This window comes from Chelonoidis abingdonii, chromosome 13, assembly GCF_003597395.2.
Source record: "Chelonoidis abingdonii isolate Lonesome George chromosome 13, CheloAbing_2.0, whole genome shotgun sequence".
In the NCBI taxonomy this organism is placed as follows: Eukaryota; Metazoa; Chordata; order Testudines; family Testudinidae; genus Chelonoidis; species Chelonoidis abingdonii.
In genome coordinates, this window is record NC_133781.1 from 19,891,223 (window position 1) to 19,910,938 (window position 19,716).

The 19,716-nt window shown below is 43.0% G+C and overlaps 1 protein-coding gene across 1 annotated transcript in view; it reads left to right on the forward strand.

Moving 5' to 3' along the window:
• Nucleotides 1-19,716, forward strand: part of CACNA1G (calcium voltage-gated channel subunit alpha1 G) — a 148,631-nt gene that overhangs the window by 114,535 nt on the left and 14,380 nt on the right. The window contains exons 26-33 of the mRNA XM_075071823.1: nt 6,021-6,172; nt 9,787-9,896; nt 10,435-10,568; nt 12,363-12,433; nt 12,708-12,786; nt 12,897-13,018; nt 13,810-14,154; nt 17,180-17,320. Of these exons, the coding sequence (XP_074927924.1) occupies nt 6,021-6,172; nt 9,787-9,896; nt 10,435-10,568; nt 12,363-12,433; nt 12,708-12,786; nt 12,897-13,018; nt 13,810-14,154; nt 17,180-17,320 (1,154 nt within the window). The remainder of the gene's footprint in view (nt 1-6,020; nt 6,173-9,786; nt 9,897-10,434; nt 10,569-12,362; nt 12,434-12,707; nt 12,787-12,896; nt 13,019-13,809; nt 14,155-17,179; nt 17,321-19,716) is intronic.

Genomic DNA, 19,716 nt, shown 5'->3' on the forward strand with positions numbered 1-19,716 from the left:
GCAGCGGTATCCCTGGAAGCCAAATCACCGAACTAGAGTAGGGTATTTTTCCAGAACTAGCTTGTTGCATTGCTAGTGTTCCAGGAAGAGAAAACCAGCTAACCTCAGAGTGAAACCCAGCCCCTGTGCATAAAGCTAGTGCACAGCCCTACAGCTGGAAGTGGGACATAGGCCCCATGCTGGCAGTTTGCACAGGGGTAGATTTCATCCTCCATGTTGTCAAACTTGCAGCTGCAGGAAGTCCCCAGGTTACTCAGTCAGGGACAGGTAGAGAAGATAACAGCCTTGGGTGGGTCACAAGGTCCTTCACCCAGCTCAGAGCTCTGTGCAGATACCTCGAGCACCTTAGGGAGATGTATGTGTGCCATATATGGACAAATTCTCTGTTGTGGATCACAAGGACCTTCCCCCATCTGGCAGAGCACAGCTGTATGAAGTAAGTTGTAGGGAGGTCACTCACTGAATTCTGGGCTTTAGCTACGGGGCCCCACTGAATGGCCTTATTTCTATGCCAATGGAGTCAATGGAAGTTTAGCCATTAACCCCTGATGAGCTGGGGAAGGAAATGTGAGGTTAGCACTTTTATTCTCATTGCAATTTCCCTACTAGAGTTAGTGGAAACTTTTCAAATTTTAATGATTTTTTGTTTTACCAAAATTTCAGATTTGAAGGGGAAAATTTTTTTTCTTGATTTCTAACCAGTTCAATTCATACCACAGCCCTGTGTGCAGAAAGCATGTTTAAGTTTCATTAGTATCTACAAGCCGTAGTACATCAGATCTTGTAAGTCAGGTGAAACAAACTTCAGAGTCCTGGAGAAGACAGGCAAGCTTTGATTAGAATTTCTAAGAATCTAATCTCACCCTCTCCTGTCTACTTACTCACTTCTCCCCCCTTCATTCATTACTCACCAGCAGGTGCTTCAGGCTGCAGATCTTTTCTCTGGTTTTTTTTTTTTTTTAGTTTTTTTTTTAAGAAGCAGCAGCTTTGATCTGAGCAATAGTTCTTTTTTTAAATCATGAATTGTTAAGAATTTTAGTCTGAATAATTAAAGATTTGTTAATATTGAAATAAATGCCTAAGTGCATTCAAGAAAAATTACATATCCAAAAACCATTCCAGTGAAAGGGCAGCCCAGTTTGAGACAATGAGCCCTGATCCTGCTGTTCTCAGTCAGGCAAAACTCCCATGGAAAATCAATGCTGTTCATTCATTGGTGAGAAATAACTCAGGCAAAAAGAGCATCCTGATCTTCCTATAAAGTCCTGGCTGAAAAATGACCCAACATGCTTTAATGAACCTGAATCTCCTCACCATTGTCACGCCTTGTGTTTTAATTTCCTTGCCTTCATCCTCTCTGTTATTGCTAGGAGTCCAGTCCTCCACCCCTTAATCAGACATCAGTGCCTGAGGAAGGATTGAAGGAGCAGGCCCTGGGGTTTTTTTTGTTTGTTTGTTTTGTTTTTAATTTGGTTGTGAGCATCTTCACCACATAACACCTCTTCCGGTCCACAAGAGCTTCATCTAGCATTTTGTTTGTTTTGTTTTGTTTGAATGCTTTGATCTCATTCCAAAACTGGCCATTACCCAATGCAGACTCAGAAAGAAACATATAGTTTACCTTTAAAAGTGTGTGATTGTCAGATCTGTGCTTTTGTATTTCCTTTGTTGTCTTTTACTGGAACCAGTATTATTGAATGTGCTGTGCTGCTCTTCAGTCATCAAAGTGAAAGACTAGAAAGTCTTCTTTCTGAATCGTTGTGCAATGCTAGGGAATCAGTAGTGATGTTGTACCAGTCAAACCTTCTGTAGCATGATGAGAAATCCTAAGCTGAGGACCCAGAACTTCCATATGTCTTTGTATTTTACAAAGGGCTTCTTTTATCTTTATGTGAAGATGAGCTGGAGTACTGTGTGTCTGTGCTGTTTACTGGTGTTTAGTGGAGACTACTGTTATTATTTTGGATCTACTTCCTATCACAGCTGGAAACTTCTCAGTGGGAATAATTTATCATTTTCCATTTTGCTTTAAAAATGCCACTCAATGTTATAAAAGCCGAATAAAACAACGTGTTTACATGTAAAAGTTCCTTCAGTGCAAAACATTTTAAAGCTAATTCTCTCAGTACAGTTTGTAAATCCAGCTGCTTAATGTGTTCAAAGTTCACTGTTTTCCTGCTTACATCCCCAAAGTAAATACAGACCTTTACAAAGGAATGGAACTATGCCACCCTGGAGAATTCCAGCTTCCACTGGTTGTGCAGTTCAGCGCAGCTCTATTCTGAAAAGTGACTATGGAAAAATGGCAACTTCCTACTCTCCAGGGATGAATTCAGAGTCCAACCTGGTCTCTTGCTGCATTTTATTCCACTATCCCTACTAAGTGAACGCAGCTAGTAGAAAGGGAGCTGGAGTTTCTTTTGGCTCCTGCATCCTCAGTAGTATTGTTTGCTGAATTCCAAGCACACAGTCTTAATTGTTGGTGATATGCAAGTCAGAAACAATGAAGCTTGACTTTCAGTTATGATACTAGCAGTTAGGAGAATCACTTTTATTCATACATGGAGCAAGTGAGTCACTGATAGTATGAATCACTGAATTATGGAAACACTTTCCAGAGGGAAGCCGCACTGTAATAGTTACTTGTTACAAGAACGGTTTAATTATTATCCAAGATTATGGAGGAACCGACACCCATTGGGCTCATCGGTTCCACTTCCTGGCACTTGTTAAGGTAATCCTTTGTAATAACGACCCCACTGTATGGCACATATATCATCATAGGACCCCTCTTCAGAAAGCTGCCTGGATGAGGGCACTGAAAATGACCAACTAAAATCAAGTGCCCACAGTGTTGGGCAGCTGTGACAATGGAGTCAGCTGCCCGTCAGGCTAGAGCAGGGGTAGGCAACCTATGGCACATGTGCCGAAGGCGGCTCACGAGCTGATTTTCAGCGGCACTCACACTGCCCGGGCCCTGGCCACTGGTCCGGGGGGCTCTGCATTTTAATTTAATTTTAAATGAAGCTTCTTAAACATTTTTAAAACCTTAGTTACTTTACATACAACAATAGTTTAGTTCTATATTATAGACTTATAGAAAGAGACCTTCTAAAAATGTTAAAATGTATTGCCGGCAGGTGAAACCTTAAATTAGAGTGAATAATGAAGACTCGGCACAGCACTTCTGAAAGGTTGCCGACCCCTGGGCTAGAGCATCATTTCCCAGGATTAGTAGGGAAATGACTTATGAGTAGATTGCCCAACCTTCATTGTGTGTGTTGATCTTTCCAATTTAAGTGCATCTAAATATTAGAGTTCATTCCTTCTCCTAACCCACTCTTCACCCAGCCACAGCAAAGCAGCTTGATTTAGAACCTGTTTATCTGCCAGATTTGTCGTGGGCTTTTGCTGTATCTCGCATCCTCTTGCAGTCTTATTCTGCCATTTTTTTTCTTTTTCTTTAATTCTTTGTGTGTCAGGAAGTGATCTAACCTTTCCAGTAATAACCTAAACTAATCTGGAGCTCTTGTTGTTCTTGACACAGTGTATTGTAACAGTACAGTAATGTGGTGTTGTGTTAGTTGTGAGATTCACCACCTGGAGCTTAACAGATGTCTGTATTTCCCAAGATGTTGGTATTGTTTAGATTTTTTTCTGCAATAAATATGAATACTGCTGTTTGATAGGGGGCACGGAATTTACACCTGGAGAGTGCCAATCTGTGTAAGCCATCTTAAAAACGGCTTCTTTACATCATCAGCAAGAAGAGAAACTGCTCTGTTCAAAAAGTTCCCTGCCTACCTAGATACAGTAGCTATTAATTTGTAGCCCACAGGCAGCATGGTATTTTTGTTTGTGGTTCATTTCAAGGTAATATCTGTGTTCCGCTAATATGCATGACCAGCATGTTGAGAAAGGGAAAACAAGTGGTGGTATGATTTATAAACAGGGTTGAGAAAACCCCTATTCATAAAGTTACTGGCAGAGAATAAAATATTTACGGCCTTTAAATTAGTAGTGTTGCAGATGTGTCGGTGATATTGACTTTCAGATTCAATCAGGAAAAGCATTTGACTTTGAAAAGTCCAGGGCCATGTTCACTGAAAGGTAAAAAAAAAAGTTAATATTTTGGGGAAGGTTTGGCAACCCTGTTTATAAGGCCATGCTGTTACTAGTCCAGGTGCAGGATCTCTGCCCGGGTAACATTGTACAACCTCTCTGTAAATCTCTGCTATATTCGAAGAGCTGCAGTGCTATTCTGTGGGATTTGGAATTACCTGCCAATCAAAGCTAAAACATTTGAATTCCAGTATAATTATTCATATGTGAATCCACTGCAAGAGGCAGAAATGTTGACATTTTCCTTTTTGAATGTGAATTATACAGAAACCTAAGAGAAATCAGTGATCAAATTATGATGGTATTTCTTTTTGAAATTATAACCTGGTTCATAACTAGGCCTATTGCTAACTTAATTGTATTCAAACATTTTAGTTAATTTCTTACTCATAATTTAGCATAATGTGATCAAGATATCGTCACTTTATGGAGAGTTATGCAGATTTTGAGATCCCTGGCAAAAAGTCATGTGAGTCAGCAAGCCACCAGTTTGACTTTTGTTAAGTGCTCAATAGATTCAGCATTAAAATTTATTTTATAGACCTTTTCACTGCTGTTATGCTTTTGCACTCCAGTATGGATCACCTTCAGCATATTGCACATCCAAAAGTGAATATTAATACTGCCTTTTATTTTATGACATTTGAGCAGAATTTTGGGCATTCCAAACCCTTACCATATAAGCTGCTAAATGGTTTGTCTCTGGTTCTTAAGCTTTAGCGGAAAAGTCTGTCTCAGTGGAAAAAGAAAAATTCTGTGATTTTTGGGAACTCATGTCGTGAAGCAATGAGCATATAGTGATGTTAAACCTATGGCTTTGGTTGCAGAATCATTGGCTATCTACACATCAAATTATATCCCCAGCAAAACTTAAAATTCATTTTCCCTCTGGGTAACTGATACCTATACTTCATGGCTTCATTATGCCCAAATTTCTATTTGGAATAATGTATCAAACCCCACATTTGTTCAGTAGTGCTAAATCTCGAGCCATGTAATTCTCTCAGCTCAATAATTTTTATAAACAGTTGATCATCTAATTATGAGGATAATATTATACACTGACATATTCAAGACAGTCCTTTCCACTTCAATCTGCATTATAATGCCTCCTTGAAAATTGTGCTGAATTATATACTCAGCCTTGGCATTTCCTCATTAGAGATTAGGTGAGTAAATTAGTTTATCTCCTGAAACATTCAGGGTCTGAAGAGCATGTGTCATCCCCAGTGCAACTGAGCATGGAAGTCTAACAGTGAAATCTACAATTCCGTAATTGTCTATACATGGAGGATTATTTTTCTAGACGTTAAGGTAGACTGATCAGTTTTCCACAGTATTTATTCAATGTTTTTCAGAGCTCTGACAGCTGAAGTGTCAAATTTTGTCTAACTCTATAGTTCACTGCAAAGGAGATGGGATGAGTTCATTGCCATCTCTTCAAATGAGACCAATAAACGAAGGGCCTGTGTTCTCGATGGTACCGATCTTGTGCAGTATCTGATTGCTGAACAAGCTCTTCAGCTGCTGTTTTTGTCTATTTATTGTTTTTGTTTCCCCATTAAGTTAAAAAACAGTAGGGCTTTTTAATTTCTGTACAATGAAACAGTTCCTGGAGCCCACAATAGTCCCAGCTGTACTCACCTCATCTCTAATACTAAAAGGCTGAGTATTGTGCATGTTACATTAAAGATGTTTAAATGGATCCATGTTGTTGGTAGCCGTGCTACATATTAAGGCTGGTAACATACCACCCAGGAAAAGAAACCCCAAAGCCTTATTGAGATCAATGTGGAAAGCCTCAGTTTTGGAGTTTGCAAAGGGAAGGTGAACTCATGTTTAAGAGACACAGAGTAATGAGCTGATCTGCCTCTCCACTCTTCCCGCCCCCATTTCAGAAGCACAGTGTAAACCCTACTATTCCGATTACTCTCGCTTCCGGCTCCTGATCCACCAGATGTGCACAAGCCATTACCTGGATTTGTTCATCACTGGAGTTATCGGCCTCAATGTGATCACCATGGCCATGGAGCACTATCAGCAGCCAAAGGTACTGGGAGACAAGGAAGCTGGCACTAGCCATTGATGGACTAGGGGAAAGAAATGGTCTCAGCTTTCACTGAACACTAGAAACGGGCAGAACGAGGGCCAGTTTAGTTTTACAAAACTTCATCTGTTGCGTGATGGGTTTGGATGATCAGCATTGGTGCCTTAACCTTAACGTGGTTGGAGCAGAGGAGTGGGAGTTAGAAGTTCTGGCCTCTGTTCCCAGTTTTGCTGCTTGACCCCTTAACTAGTCACTTAGGGTAGGTCTATACAACCATCCAGTGGTGTGACTGCAACACATGTAGGCATAGATCAAAGCTAGCTCAAGTAACAAACAGCAATGAAGCTGTGGCAGTATGGGCCAGATGCTTGAGTATGTGCCCCGGGTCCCACAAGGGTGCCTCAAGCCCATGCTACCCTGCTATTGTTACTTGAACTGATGAAGTGACTTCTGTCTGTACCTCAGTTTCCCCATCTCTTACCCACCCTTTATCAATACTCTAAGAACATTTACAAAAAAAAACAAACCCTACCATAGTGGTAAAAGGTGGGATGAAAATTCCTCTAGCCAGTTGCCAGCAATTTATTTTTTCTTGAAATCTTCTCCTTGACTAAGTGTTTCTATGGTAACAGTTAGTAAGAAGACTGTAATCTTTCTGGGTCAATTCCTGAAATCTTTACCCATGCAAATCTCCCACTGCTCATGTCTACACTAGAAAAGAAGTGTATTTGAACATACACGTTATAACTACAACCACCTTGCCTATACTAGGATTTTAACACCTTAGCTAATACTTAATAAAAATGCACCTGTCCTCATGGAGACATGGCTAATGGGAGATTTGCCTCAGTGCCTACCCGGTACATTCAGCAAGCAGATACATGTAGGTCCTGATTTTCAAAGGTATTGAGTACCATTGCCTTCAGTTGGAGTGATGGCTACCCTGCATTTCTAAAAATCAAACTCTTAATCTATTAAGCATGTCAGACTCCTGTATCTTGGGCCTGTTCCGATGATAATAAGAACAACCTGTACTAGGAAGACGACTGCCTTGTGGCGAAGAATGAGATGGAAATGGCTGCTGCTGCTGTATAAATTGTAATTCTTTTTATTAGCTCCTTTCAAAATGAATAAACGCAAATTACAGTAAGGGTGAAATATTCTTTGAGGCTAGACGGGACCTGCATGTCTAATGTAAATAACAAGTAAAGGGAAAAACAGACAGTTCTCCCCCACCCACCAACCCATCATAAGCTAGCCAAAAAGTAAAAGAGTACAAGCCCAATTTCTTTTGCTTTTGCAGGTCACCTTTAAATGCACTGGGAAGCATGTTATGTGATTCAGTCACTTTCTGATTAAATCAGTCATTAGCTAAGCAGCTTGTATTAGAATTACTCTAGGGCCTGTGCTTATTAAAATCATTCCACAGCGACATTTTTGCTTGTATTATAAAAACATTCATCATCTTTTTCCCTTAAGGAAAGTAAAATTCTTTATCTAAGACCTCAGTGTCCTAAGCGTACAGAATAATGTTAGAATGATAATAGTCACATGGTGGTGAATAGGATAACTTCTCTGATTAAAGTCATGCATGTGCTTATGTACTTTGCTGAATCAGAGCCCAGGTGACTAAATCCAATCTGGAGGCTAATTATTATCTTGGAGATGTTTAAACAGATAAATGTTCTTAAGAGCTTTATATCCAACATAATATTTCACCAGGGTGGTGAACGGGATTGGTAATGGAATATGGATGGGAAGGGACTTTTGTCATCAGGACACTAGTCAAAATCCAGTAGAATCATAGAATAGAATCACAGAATATCAGGGTTGGCAGGGACCTCAGGAGGTCATCTAGTCCAACCCCCTACTCCAAGCAGGACCAGTACATATCTCTGCTGAGTAATGGCCACTTTACAAGTAGTGCTGCCATAATAATAGAGGCATATGCAGTTTGAACAATTATTGGTCAAATTCTGCTCTGGCTAATTACATTCTACCAGTGCAGTTTTGGCTGGGCAGAGTTAAACTCTTCTGCAGTGTTGCCGCAAGCTGTTTAATAGCTGCAGCCTTCCTCCCCAGATATGGCTGCATTTCAGTGACATGCAAAGTGATTTCTCTTGATCGATATTTGGGGTAAATTGTGCCATGAAGCCATAATCTGCAGTCGGTGGCGGGGGGGGTTAGTACTGAGGTGCATGAGAAGCTCTTGGTAGATGTAGTGCTTCCTGGGGAGCACAGCTGTTGCCTTTGGGGCAGGTGCACTCTCCGTCACCACGGAGCTAGCCCTGCTTCACATGACAGCATGGGACCAGCAATGGTGCTGGACTTGGACAATCCTTGTTGACCAGTTAGACTGGGGAAGATTGCACTCATGGGAGCCACAGCACCACAGAATTACAGGACAGTGGAACTATGGCAGTGCTCAGCCTCGGTACAGGGGCAGAATGTGGGAGAAAGGGTCTTGCTCTTTCCCCATCACCCCTTTCCTGCCCAGCGATGGCTCACAATCATGGCATTAGCTTGCAGAACGTCTGATGATCCTTTAAAAGGAACTGCCATGACCCACATGGCTTTACATACCCCTTGGAAACACATCCAATTCTATTATCACCTCTTGAGTTACTTAGCAATAAACCCCGGGATGCCATTACCTCACTTGCAGCTTTCTGACTGAACTTTAACGACACAATCTTTCACACCCCAGCTAGGGATCTGTGTAACATCACCCTCTCCCACATCACCTCCCAATGGCCCATACCCAGCTATTACTGTCACACCTTTCAGCAATGAGAAATATGATGCACATTGCTTACAAAGGAAATCTAAGATGCTACTACCGCTGCTCTCTTTTACCAATATGACCTTTGGAATAATACCACTTCTACCATTAGCAAGTGATCAACTGTGTAATAGGTGCCCTGCTGGCAGTGATGACTGTCATTAGCGGCAAGGTTGTGACATAAGCAAAGGGGAAAGAACTAGGGAATTCAATATTGTCTGATGCTTTATCCATATCTCATGCCTTGCTGTGAGCTCAAGGTGAGGCATTAGCCTTATGGCTCATTTACTGTTGCTTGTGCCAAGATTTCTACAAACCTTGGGCCAGACTGTGGCTCACACATTGATGCACAAGGGCAGGTATGGTGCAAAGTGCCTTCCCCTTGCCTTGAATGTGCAGAGCGTTAGCACACAAGGCCTTTGCACCACTTAGGCCCATGGATGCAACCGTTCCTTGGTGAATCACTCTCATCTAAATGGTCCTTAAATGTTTTGCAGACTATAGACTGTGTTGCTCCCAGCATTGAGCAGTCTCAAGAGGGACTTGAATAGGGCATAGACTTTGTGCAGGCTCCCTGCACAGGGGTGAATTGTGCAGGCTGTACAGAGGCTGTGCACAATTGCAGTCTCTGCACTCTCCTAAGTGCAGGGACTTCTGACTAGTTCCTCCTGGGACTGACGTGAGCAGGAAGGAAGAGGGGCCATAACCCTGATCCCCACTCCTTTGTCAGTCATCATTTATTTCTTATTAAATGCAAATTCTGGTGAAAACAGGGTGGCAGCAAAACTATCCAGCCAAGTCAGCAACTAACCTCAACTTTGTATCCATGTTCCAGGTTCTTGATGAGGCACTGAAGATTTGCAATTACATCTTCACTGTCATCTTTGTCTTGGAATCTGTTTTCAAGCTGATTGCCTTTGGGTTTCGCCGGTTCTTTCAAGACAGGTAACAAAGATTAAATCCTGCAAGTCTGTGACAGCAGTAGGGGCTCAATAGATAATGGGCCAAATTCAGGGATGATGCAAATCAGGAAAAGATACTTGCGCCTGATGTGTAACTTACGTCACTAGTGAATTTGGCCTTGAGACTTCCTTGGGAGCTGCATAGGGTTTAAATCTAACCCAGTGTTCTTGTTATATCATGAAATGAATTCTCGCCTTACCAGACAGCTGGCAAGTCTGATCTTTCTTCCCATTGTGGACTGATAGAGTTGTCCTGGTGAGATCAACAGACCAGGAGGAACTGCAGACATTGGCCTCTGTTGGCTTAGGATGAGCTGTAACTGACTTAAGATATTTATGCATTTAATATTGGCCCCCCTCAACTCTCTGACCTCGCATTTTTCATCTTCCTCAAGTCGACTGTCAAGAGCATTGGATTCATGCCAGACTTCGTCTCTAGAGAAAATCATTCCTCCCCAACTTCTAGCTAGTCTGACATCACTGTTGTGCTCATCCTTTCTATCTATCTGTGTTGTCTTCAGATGGAACCAATTAGACCTGGCAATAGTGCTGCTGTCTATCATGGGTATCACTTTGGAAGAGATTGAGGTGAATGCATCATTGCCCATTAACCCCACCATTATCCGGATAATGAGGGTGCTAAGGATTGCTCGAGGTAAGACAGAGTCAATGTGAAAATGATTTTTATTTGAGCTGCAGTGAGCAGTTCCGTCCATGAGATGACCGGGAAACAACTGCATGTCATATGCCCAGCTCAGTGCACTTTGTTCTGGCATCCACAGACTGTAAGCAAATGAGAGAACAAAAGAAGGCGAAACATCCCAGAAAAGCCAGGGAGCTGAGCCGACTGGCCAGGCATTTCTTAAGAGCACTTGCAGATCTAGATCTTCTTAGAAAAGAGAATCCACTGTGAACTTCATTGATGGGTGAACCTGGAAAAGCAAACTTTGGCATGCTCGTGAAATCAAGCATGTATCAAAGATCTGGAAACTAGATAGGGGTTTTAGGGTGCAACACAACCATAAGCTAAAGAGTTGACAATTGATTTTTTAAAAAAAACCCAAGATAGTTAATACATTTCATTTCTCTTGCCACATGACCTCTTGGCATTGTGTGAGACAACGTGTCTACTTTGTATCCAGATGTACCCTAGCGATGATGATGATAATACCTACTGCATTTGTGAGGCTTACTTAGAGTATGTCTACACTACCCACCGGAGCAGCAGGTAGCAAACGCTCTATCAGGGATCAATTTATCGCATGTAGAGTAGACACGATAAATCAATCCCTGATCAGTCTCCCGTCAAATGCTGAACTCCAGCTCGGAGAGAGGTGGAAGCAAAGTTGACGGGGGAGCCGTGGCGCGTCGCGAGGACGTGAAGCAAGTAATTTTAATTCGATCTAAGATAGAGCGACTTCAGCTACGCTATTCTTGCAGCTGAAGTTGCGTATCTTAGATTGATCTCCCCTACCCCCACCCCCAGCGTAGACCAGGCCTATATTAGGATCTAATTTTCAGAAGAGCAGAACACCTGGAGCCCCAGCTGATGTCAGTGTATGCTGCAAGTGCTCAACACCTTTGGAAATCAGGCTTCAAATGTTTGTAAAGTGCTTTGAGAGTTTCATTATTGTCATGCCAAGGTGGTGGTGGTATTATTTATTCTAATTGAAACAAAGAAAGAATGGAAATAGATGAAATGTAGCTGAAGCCAGAAAGGAGGTCTCAGAAGAAAGGGAAATGTCTGTCACATTAGGTACATTTCAAAAGGAAAAGCACATGCAGTTTCCACTGAGAAACTCAATCTTACGGATAAGAGCATGCAAATCAATGCCTACGTGAATCAAACATGAAGGCAGGCAGCTGCGGAACTCGGAAGGTAGTTAGTCCAAACCAAGAGGAAGAAAAAAGAGATCCAGGGATGGTAACTTAGGGAAGGGTATTTGCAGGATTGTATATTTAGTATTGGATTCAAGACCCAAGTAGGAGAAAACCTTAGCGGGCCAAATTTCATCCCTGGTATAAGCCCCACTGAAGTCAATAGGGGTGAATTTGGTTTCCTAATTGTTTAGCTGTAAGCAGAATTCTAAAGGAATGTACATCTGGTAGTATCTTGACCTTTCTAAACCTGTTTACTTCCCTCAGCAGAAGAGACTGTCAGGAGAAAAGGTCATTCTTACATTCCTAGCATTGTGTCAACATTGCCCAATTCAGGGAAAGTGAGAGAATGGTGGTTCTTTCCTGAAGCCTCAAGACACACGATGCTGCTATTCACAGGATTCTAACGGCATCTGATCAACCCAGAGCTCTATAACAAGGCCTTGAAATTTAGTTGCTAATGGAAAGCATGTGACGCAATTTCATGCTTGAGGGATCTTCCTCTCTCTAAAATCTGCGTCTTCACACTAATGCTGCAGCAGTAATATTATGAACCTATCATTTTCTGCAGTGTTAAAGTTACTGAAGATGGCTGTAGGGATGAGAGCCCTGCTGGACACTGTCATGCAAGCACTGCCTCAGGTAATTCATTGCCTTAGCAGAAAAAAATCTCATCAGGACCAGAGCTAAATTCTTATTGCAGAAGGGTGTTCGTGGACTGTCTGCCTTATTTTTGTCTTCACTGTCATTAGAAAATTGCATTTCCCATTAGAAGCTCAGGCTCAGATGCTATCCGGGTCATACTTCCCCTCAGGCAGTTTAAGTTTTGTATGAAAGAATATGGGGAGAAGCACGTGTGGGAAAAAATCAACTAATGTTGTTGTTTTTTCCCCCTCATTTCTTTTTCTCTTTCCAGGTGGGGAATCTCGGTCTTCTCTTCATGTTGTTGTTTTTCATATTTGCAGCTCTTGGAGTGGAGCTATTTGGCGACCTTGGTAAGTTCTCCACAGACATAGCGTTGCTGGAAGCAGAAGGAAATAGTTGTATAGAGGGGGAACGTGAGAGAGCTCATGTCTAAATGAGATTCTTCTGGTTGATCACACAGAATGCGATGACACTCACCACTGCGAGGGACTAGGGCGGCACGCCACTTTTAGAAACTTTGGGATGGCCTTTTTAACTCTCTTCCGGGTCTCAACAGGAGACAATTGGAATGGGATAATGAAGGTAAGAGATCCCCGGAGAATGAATATTGACAATGATTTCTAATCTTACAGGCTGACTGTCACTGTTTCAAACCAATAACGGGGATCAGCTGGGGCACTTAAGCTGTGACAGCTCCTGGACTTGTTGATTTGGGGCCTGGGCATTTTCTCAAAGCAATTCTTTTTCCTCTTGCCTCACAGTGCCTGGGTTTGCTGGCCTTCAGATGCATTGTAAGTTCCCAGGCTTTTTCTGAGGTGGTGGCTTAAGTACAAGGAGAGTGTTACAGGGAGTTTTCTATGGAGCTATACTAGTTCAATTGAGTAGCTTGTTTTGTACAGGGAACTAGAGTCTCTGGTAGGCTCGTTATTATACACTGGAGCAAATAACACAACTGTGCAACTGATGAGGTCTGGGTTAGTTAGGATAGTTGCACTTTAACCTTGCAAAATGGCCTTTCAGAGTGGAGAATCTAGGATAAGCCAGTCCACTGGGAGTATAAAGGAGCAGGTAGGCACTGCCGGTTGGAATGCACTGAGAATAGTTAGTGTTTTCTTTGAGCCTGTGTTCAAGGCAGTATTCTCACCTTGCACACCTGACCCCAGTCGCTGAGGTTTTGTTTGGGAGTCGTTTGTCCTTCTAGACAGATCTGAAAATCTTCCATGAAACTAGTCTGATCATCTGTGTGTGCTCAATAGACAGTTAATTCATTTGGGCCTTATGCTGGAGCACTGAGTGATCAATGGCCGGATCAGGCCCTCTACAGTTAACTGGAGCTTCCTCAGCTTCCATAATCATTTTCCCCCTCTCATCAGGACACGTTGCGTGACTGTGACCCGGAGTCCACCTGTTACAACACAGTCATCTCGCCCATGTACTTTGTCTCCTTTGTGTTGACGGCCCAGTTCGTCCTGGTGAATGTGGTGATTGCAGTGCTCATGAAGCACCTGGAAGAGAGCAACAAGGAAGCCAAAGAGGAAGCAGAGCTGGAAGCGGAGCTGGAGATGGAAATGAAAACTATCATCCCAGGCCCAATCCCAGCCTCGGACCTCTTTGCATGGACAGGCGGTAATGGTGGAGAAAGGCCTGAGAGCCCCAGAGGATGTACCAATCCCATGCAATTCAAGGTGGATTCTCAGCTCTCATTATTTTATCCTATGGTGAGAATCTCAGGTGGAGGGTGAAGAGCAGGTTGGCCTGCATATTTGCTAAGGGAGGATATGCACGAATTCCAATGAAGGACTGAGTGTACAGTGCATTGGGGAGTTGTATTCCTCACTATCTGTTGACTGAATTGCTGCATGTTTTGATAACCTATGCTACAATGTCGAGATCCTGACCCAGTCTTCGCACCAGATTGTCACTTCTGTTCAGGTGCAAAGAGCTCTGTGTCTGTTCCAGTGATGGGCTCAAGCCGCAAAGTCCAGATCTGGCTCCAAATTTGGAGGGATGTTCTAATCCAAGGTTTTGGCTGTGGGAGGAGAATAAATTTTGCTGCATTTTTTTTCTTTTAAATGCTAAATAGGTTATATAAAATATAAATTTTAAGTTTAATATTTACCCCCACTCTGAACCAGTGCTCCCAGGGAAAAGATTACTTTAATAATAGGCGAATCCACTGAGGGCTTGGTCCTACTGCCATTGAAGTCAGTGGCATGGTTCCTATTGACTTTAATGGTGCAGGCTCTGGGCCATAGTTCTGTAGCTGATGCTATTGCACTGCTTATATTTGTGAGCTATAAGTGAGTTCCGCTAGTCTCTCAAAAACAGTTTCTGAATGAGGACTGGGTTAGTGAGGGGATCCAGCAGGGCTGGTGCTTCCATTTAGGCGACCTAGGCAGTCACCTAGAGCACCAGGATTTGGGAGGGCGGCAATTCGGCGGCGGGGGGTCCTTCCGCGCTCTGGGTCGGCGGCGGCAATTCTGCGGCGGGTCCTTCACTCGCTCCGGGACCCGCCGCCGAAGTGCCCCAAAGACCAGGACCATGGAAGGAACACCCCCACCCCCTGCCACAGAATTGCAGCCGCCAACCGGGAGCGCGGAAGGACCCCCGCCTAGGGCGCCAAAAACCCTGGCGCCGCTCCTGGGATCCAGACATCTCCATATTTAGTTAGTGGGGCCGTGAAGCACAATTATGCAAACACCAGAATGATCCAGTCTCTATTTAGATGCCCAGATAGCTGCAAGATCTGAAACTGTGTTTAATTTTACACCTACCTATTCAACTCTTTTTACGTATAAAATAGAAAATCTTGAGTTTCAAGAGTGAATTAAAAGATGTCTATTTGCCCTGTTTAATAGGCAAATGAATGAGTATCTTATGGCTGAAAAACTCATTTGTGATCTTTAGGAATGAAGACAGAGTAAACTCTAAACTCATGTTCAGTTCCTAAGCAGTTGGAAAATGTCTCTCGCCATTAAAAATCACTTGAGGTATGAGACGGATCCCAGAGCTGTCCTGAGAGCACAAAGCAACATGATTCAGGGTAACGAGGGGGACTTCCCTGGTAAATTACATCGTACTGCTCCTTCACCACCCTCATAGACAGACACATGCACACCCTCTGAGCGCATACTGCACACCACTCCCCAAGCACAAAAGCTGTGATGGGCTTGATTTTGCCCTACTTGGGTAACATTGGCCAATGCAGTAGCTAGTCTGAACCTAACATTCTCTCTCAAGCAGAGGGTTGCAACCCTGCCTGCTGCTGTGTGGTGAGCAAGTGTATAGACCACGTCCTTTCCTTCACACTAGAGCATCCCTGCAGCAGACAGCAAGATTTTCTCCTTTATCTTTTCAATCTGTTTAGTTCAGTCTGTTCTAGGATTATCCTACATTGATCTTATTCTGCATCCTCTAATATATAGAGATGGGGGGGAGAGGTAGAGAATAGCGAGCGAGAGAGAGAGATTGATTGATTGCAGATAGTATGGCCAAACAGTCATCTTCAGCGAAGTCACAGATCAGTGTGCTGAGCAAACAAGTAGATGGAGAAGCGAAACAATCAGAATTATACCATCAGCTGCTTGAGAGGCTTTAGAAATTTCATTTGACCTGTCTTCTCTTTGGAGCGGCTATGGAGGAGGGTTTATTCCACCTTCTTGTATATTTTCCAGACTCTGTTCATTGCTCTTTCCACCAAAACAGATGCCTTGAAAACCTCAGGACGGTTTTATTCTGAAATAATGGTGATGATTTTCTTTCCTTCCCATCAAAACCTCCACAACAAATCTGGTGTTTGACTACATGATGGTAGAGGAATACAGTTCTCAGAATGCACTCCTGCAAGGTCATGTGGTCAGCATGCGCCTTTGCTTGCATATTCCCTAGAATATTTGTATTGCGTGCCATTTGACTGTAACAAAGGTCCTCATTTCATTGTACATATTGGCTTTTCCCTGCATAAAAGGGACAACTTTTAACTGACCCCTGTACTGTTTTTGAAAATTAGATGTTATCATATACAATATTTCTGCTGTATGCACAAAGGCCAACATTTTTAAAGGTGGGAGCTTGAAGTTAGGAACCTAAACCCATATTTAGCTAATCCAACCCATGTAAATTAGTAGCCTGACATACCCTTGTGCTGAGCATCCACAACCCCCATGTAAGTCAGTGAGATTGGAGAATGCTTGGCACCTCCAGCAGTCAGGCCACTTTCATTTCTGTGGTGCCCAGGCATGGATTTAGGTACCTAACGCTAGACTCCCATGTTTGAAAACGTTGCCGTTAAGTGTTTCATAGATGTCTTACAGCAATAGTTCCCTTTAAAAGTTCCCAGTAACAAACAATCGGATTCTGTTACAATGGCCCTGCTGGACTCCTACAACTCAGAATAACTAGTTATGGTAATTCAGGATGAGAGTAATGTCTAAAGATGGGCCCAAGCCTGAAATGTCCCACAGTTCCCCAGGGCATCTGGCTTCGGTCCTGTCTCTAGTGATGTCTGAGAAAGCTTCTGACTGTGAAATTACTGCACTGTTCTCTTTCCTCCTCTATCTCATCCTTTTCCTTCCGGATCATTTCTATTACTGCTAATCTCTCTCTGAAAACTATGGTTTTCTTCTTTCTGTTTCCCCCTGTCTTTTTACTCTCTCCCTCTGTCTCTGTCCTTCACACTCTCTCTCTCTCTCTCTCTCTTTGGCTTGCCTTATCCTTCTGCATGCTATACGGCACCCCTCCCAGGAAAGACACTTGTTTGATACCATATCACTGCTGATCCAGGAATCTCTGGAAGGAGAGTTGAAGCTGATGGACAACCTGTCAGGCTCTGTGTGCCATCATTATGCCCTTCCAGCTCCTGAGTATTACAACTCTGAAAAACAGGTTAATATTCCTAATTTCCTGCACAGTCTCTGTCCAAGTCAATTTGACTGAGACCTGTATTGAAAAGATAAAGTTGGGGGTGGGGTTTAATCTAAAATAGCCATAGGGATTTTGAACCCTAAGTCATCAGGGCTATTTTATGGGAGGGCAAGTTAAATTATCTTTGTTTAAGATATTATATATTCATGCTAGAACAAGTGTGCAGCATTTAATCTCCCCTCTTTAATGTACTACATTGAAAGCTAAATTTCTCTATACATGAGTGGTTTTAGGATGATGAACAAATGTAGCCCAGCTCCTGAGATTGGATTCATGCATTGCAACTGTACAGGTGCAGGGATCCAACGGTGCAGACTGGATGGTAGGATGGGAGCTCATGGACCAGATCCTTGGGTGGTGTGAAAGGGCACCTCTCCATTCTGCAGCAATGCCCATTTACACAACTGAGGATCCAGCCCCATATGTCTCTCTAAATAAGTGGGTCCTGAGCTCCAATCTGAACCCAATTAGGGGAAGCAAGGCAGTACTTTAGCAAGAGCTTACATCCCAAAGAAATCAGTAAGGTTTGGGTATGTGCTTAAAGTTAAACAGGTACTTAAGTGCTGTCTTCAATAGGAGTGAACTTAAGCACGTGTGTAAGTGCTTTCCTGAACAGAGGTTAAAATAATACCACTCAATTAATGTTTAAATTAATCTAGTTGAAATAAAATTCCTGCCTTCTCCTATCCATTACTCCTTAGAGCAAACACTTTTTCATATGACATAGACTAATTCAAATACCCTTATTTTTTTATTGTTTTCATTTTGACTGAGAGAAATCCAGCAGTGCTGTATTTTTTTGCTAAAAACATCTGATCTTTAATTCATCAGATAAAAATATCTGAAGATTTCTTATTAAATTATTAGAATATTTATTTACCAGCACATTGAGTACTATAAATTATTCAACTTTTCTTTTCATTTGGCAGGGAGAACAAGTTTGGATACAATGAGAACTATACTTTCATAGGTTTCACAATGTTGGGATAACTTTTTACCCTCTAGTTGTTAATTATCACTTTCATTATGCTGGGGATTATTAACCAACAGACAGAGGTCTCCCTTAAAAACTGTGATGGAAGGGATGAGCTAACTTTGTTACCTTTTCTGGTTCCTCAGTCCTGGGAACTGCTGAGAGTTTGTATGGCTGTCAACATAACTTAGGGCTGCTCTAAACTATCCCAACCAATAATGGCCTCCAAAGGTCCATTACACCAGCTAGGAATTACCTGCATCCAAACATACTGGCCACATCCCCTTTTTCCTCACTGTATCCTTAGGCTGCGGAGGGGGGCCCATAGAGGCTGGCATAGAGTTGGTAATATCAGTCCTATGCCAGCTAGGAATCCATCTGCCATGCTGGGAGAGTTCTCAACTGCCCTATTAGGGCGTCTCTCTGGCTCCTTTGTGCTGCCTCAGTGGCAGCTGCTTCTAATGGACTCAGGTACAGGAGCTGCAAGTGCCTCTTATCTACATTTCTTGGTTCCATCCTCAACCAGAGACAGCTCTGGGATACAGTGACTGATGCTAGAACAGCTCTGACACTGGCAGTTCATGGTATTCCTGACTCCAAAGGACACACTGGAAATCCCACCAGAAAGCCTGTCCAGTAAGATTGCTAGCCAGCCCCTGTGTCACTGATCCAGAGGGTGAGAGGGTTTGGATAGAGTTCAAAAGAACAATCAGTCTCATGATTATCTGAACCAAACCTCTGACCCGTATGAGGTTCACCCATCATTAGATTTAATTAGCCCCAGGTGAACTAATATGACACCATTTCCAAAAGCAGGTGTGCGGGAGAAACCAAACTCTTTGCTAGGTTGGATATGGCAGGCTCCGATCTCCACAGCTTCTCTTGAAAGACACATTGCTGTGGAAACAGAGTGTTTGAATGCATAAGATAAAAGTGCTAATCCTTTGAATTAAGAAAGGAAATGCTGACATACTGGGAGCCCTCTGTGGATCTCTGTCTTGATGTAGAAGCTGTTGTGCATGAATCAGTTTTATATAAGGCCTATAAAACACTCCCTTCACTAACCACACACCCATAGAGAAGTACATGAAAATCGGTAAGACAGATATCAGGTTTGAGAGAGAGTGCTTGGAAAGTCAAGCCTACATTTTAAATCCAGCATCTGGCTTTGAGGCTACTGACAGCCAGGACCGGCACCAGTGTTTTTGGCGCCCTAGGCACACGGCCATTTCGCCACCCCGTGCGCTGCTCCCGCAGCTCTGGTGGACCTGCCACAGGCGTTCCTGTGGAGGGTCCGCTGGTCCCTTGGCTCCGGTGGAGCTGCCTCAGGCGTGCCTGCGGGAGGTCCACCAGAGCCGCGGGACCAGCGGACCATCCGCAGGAA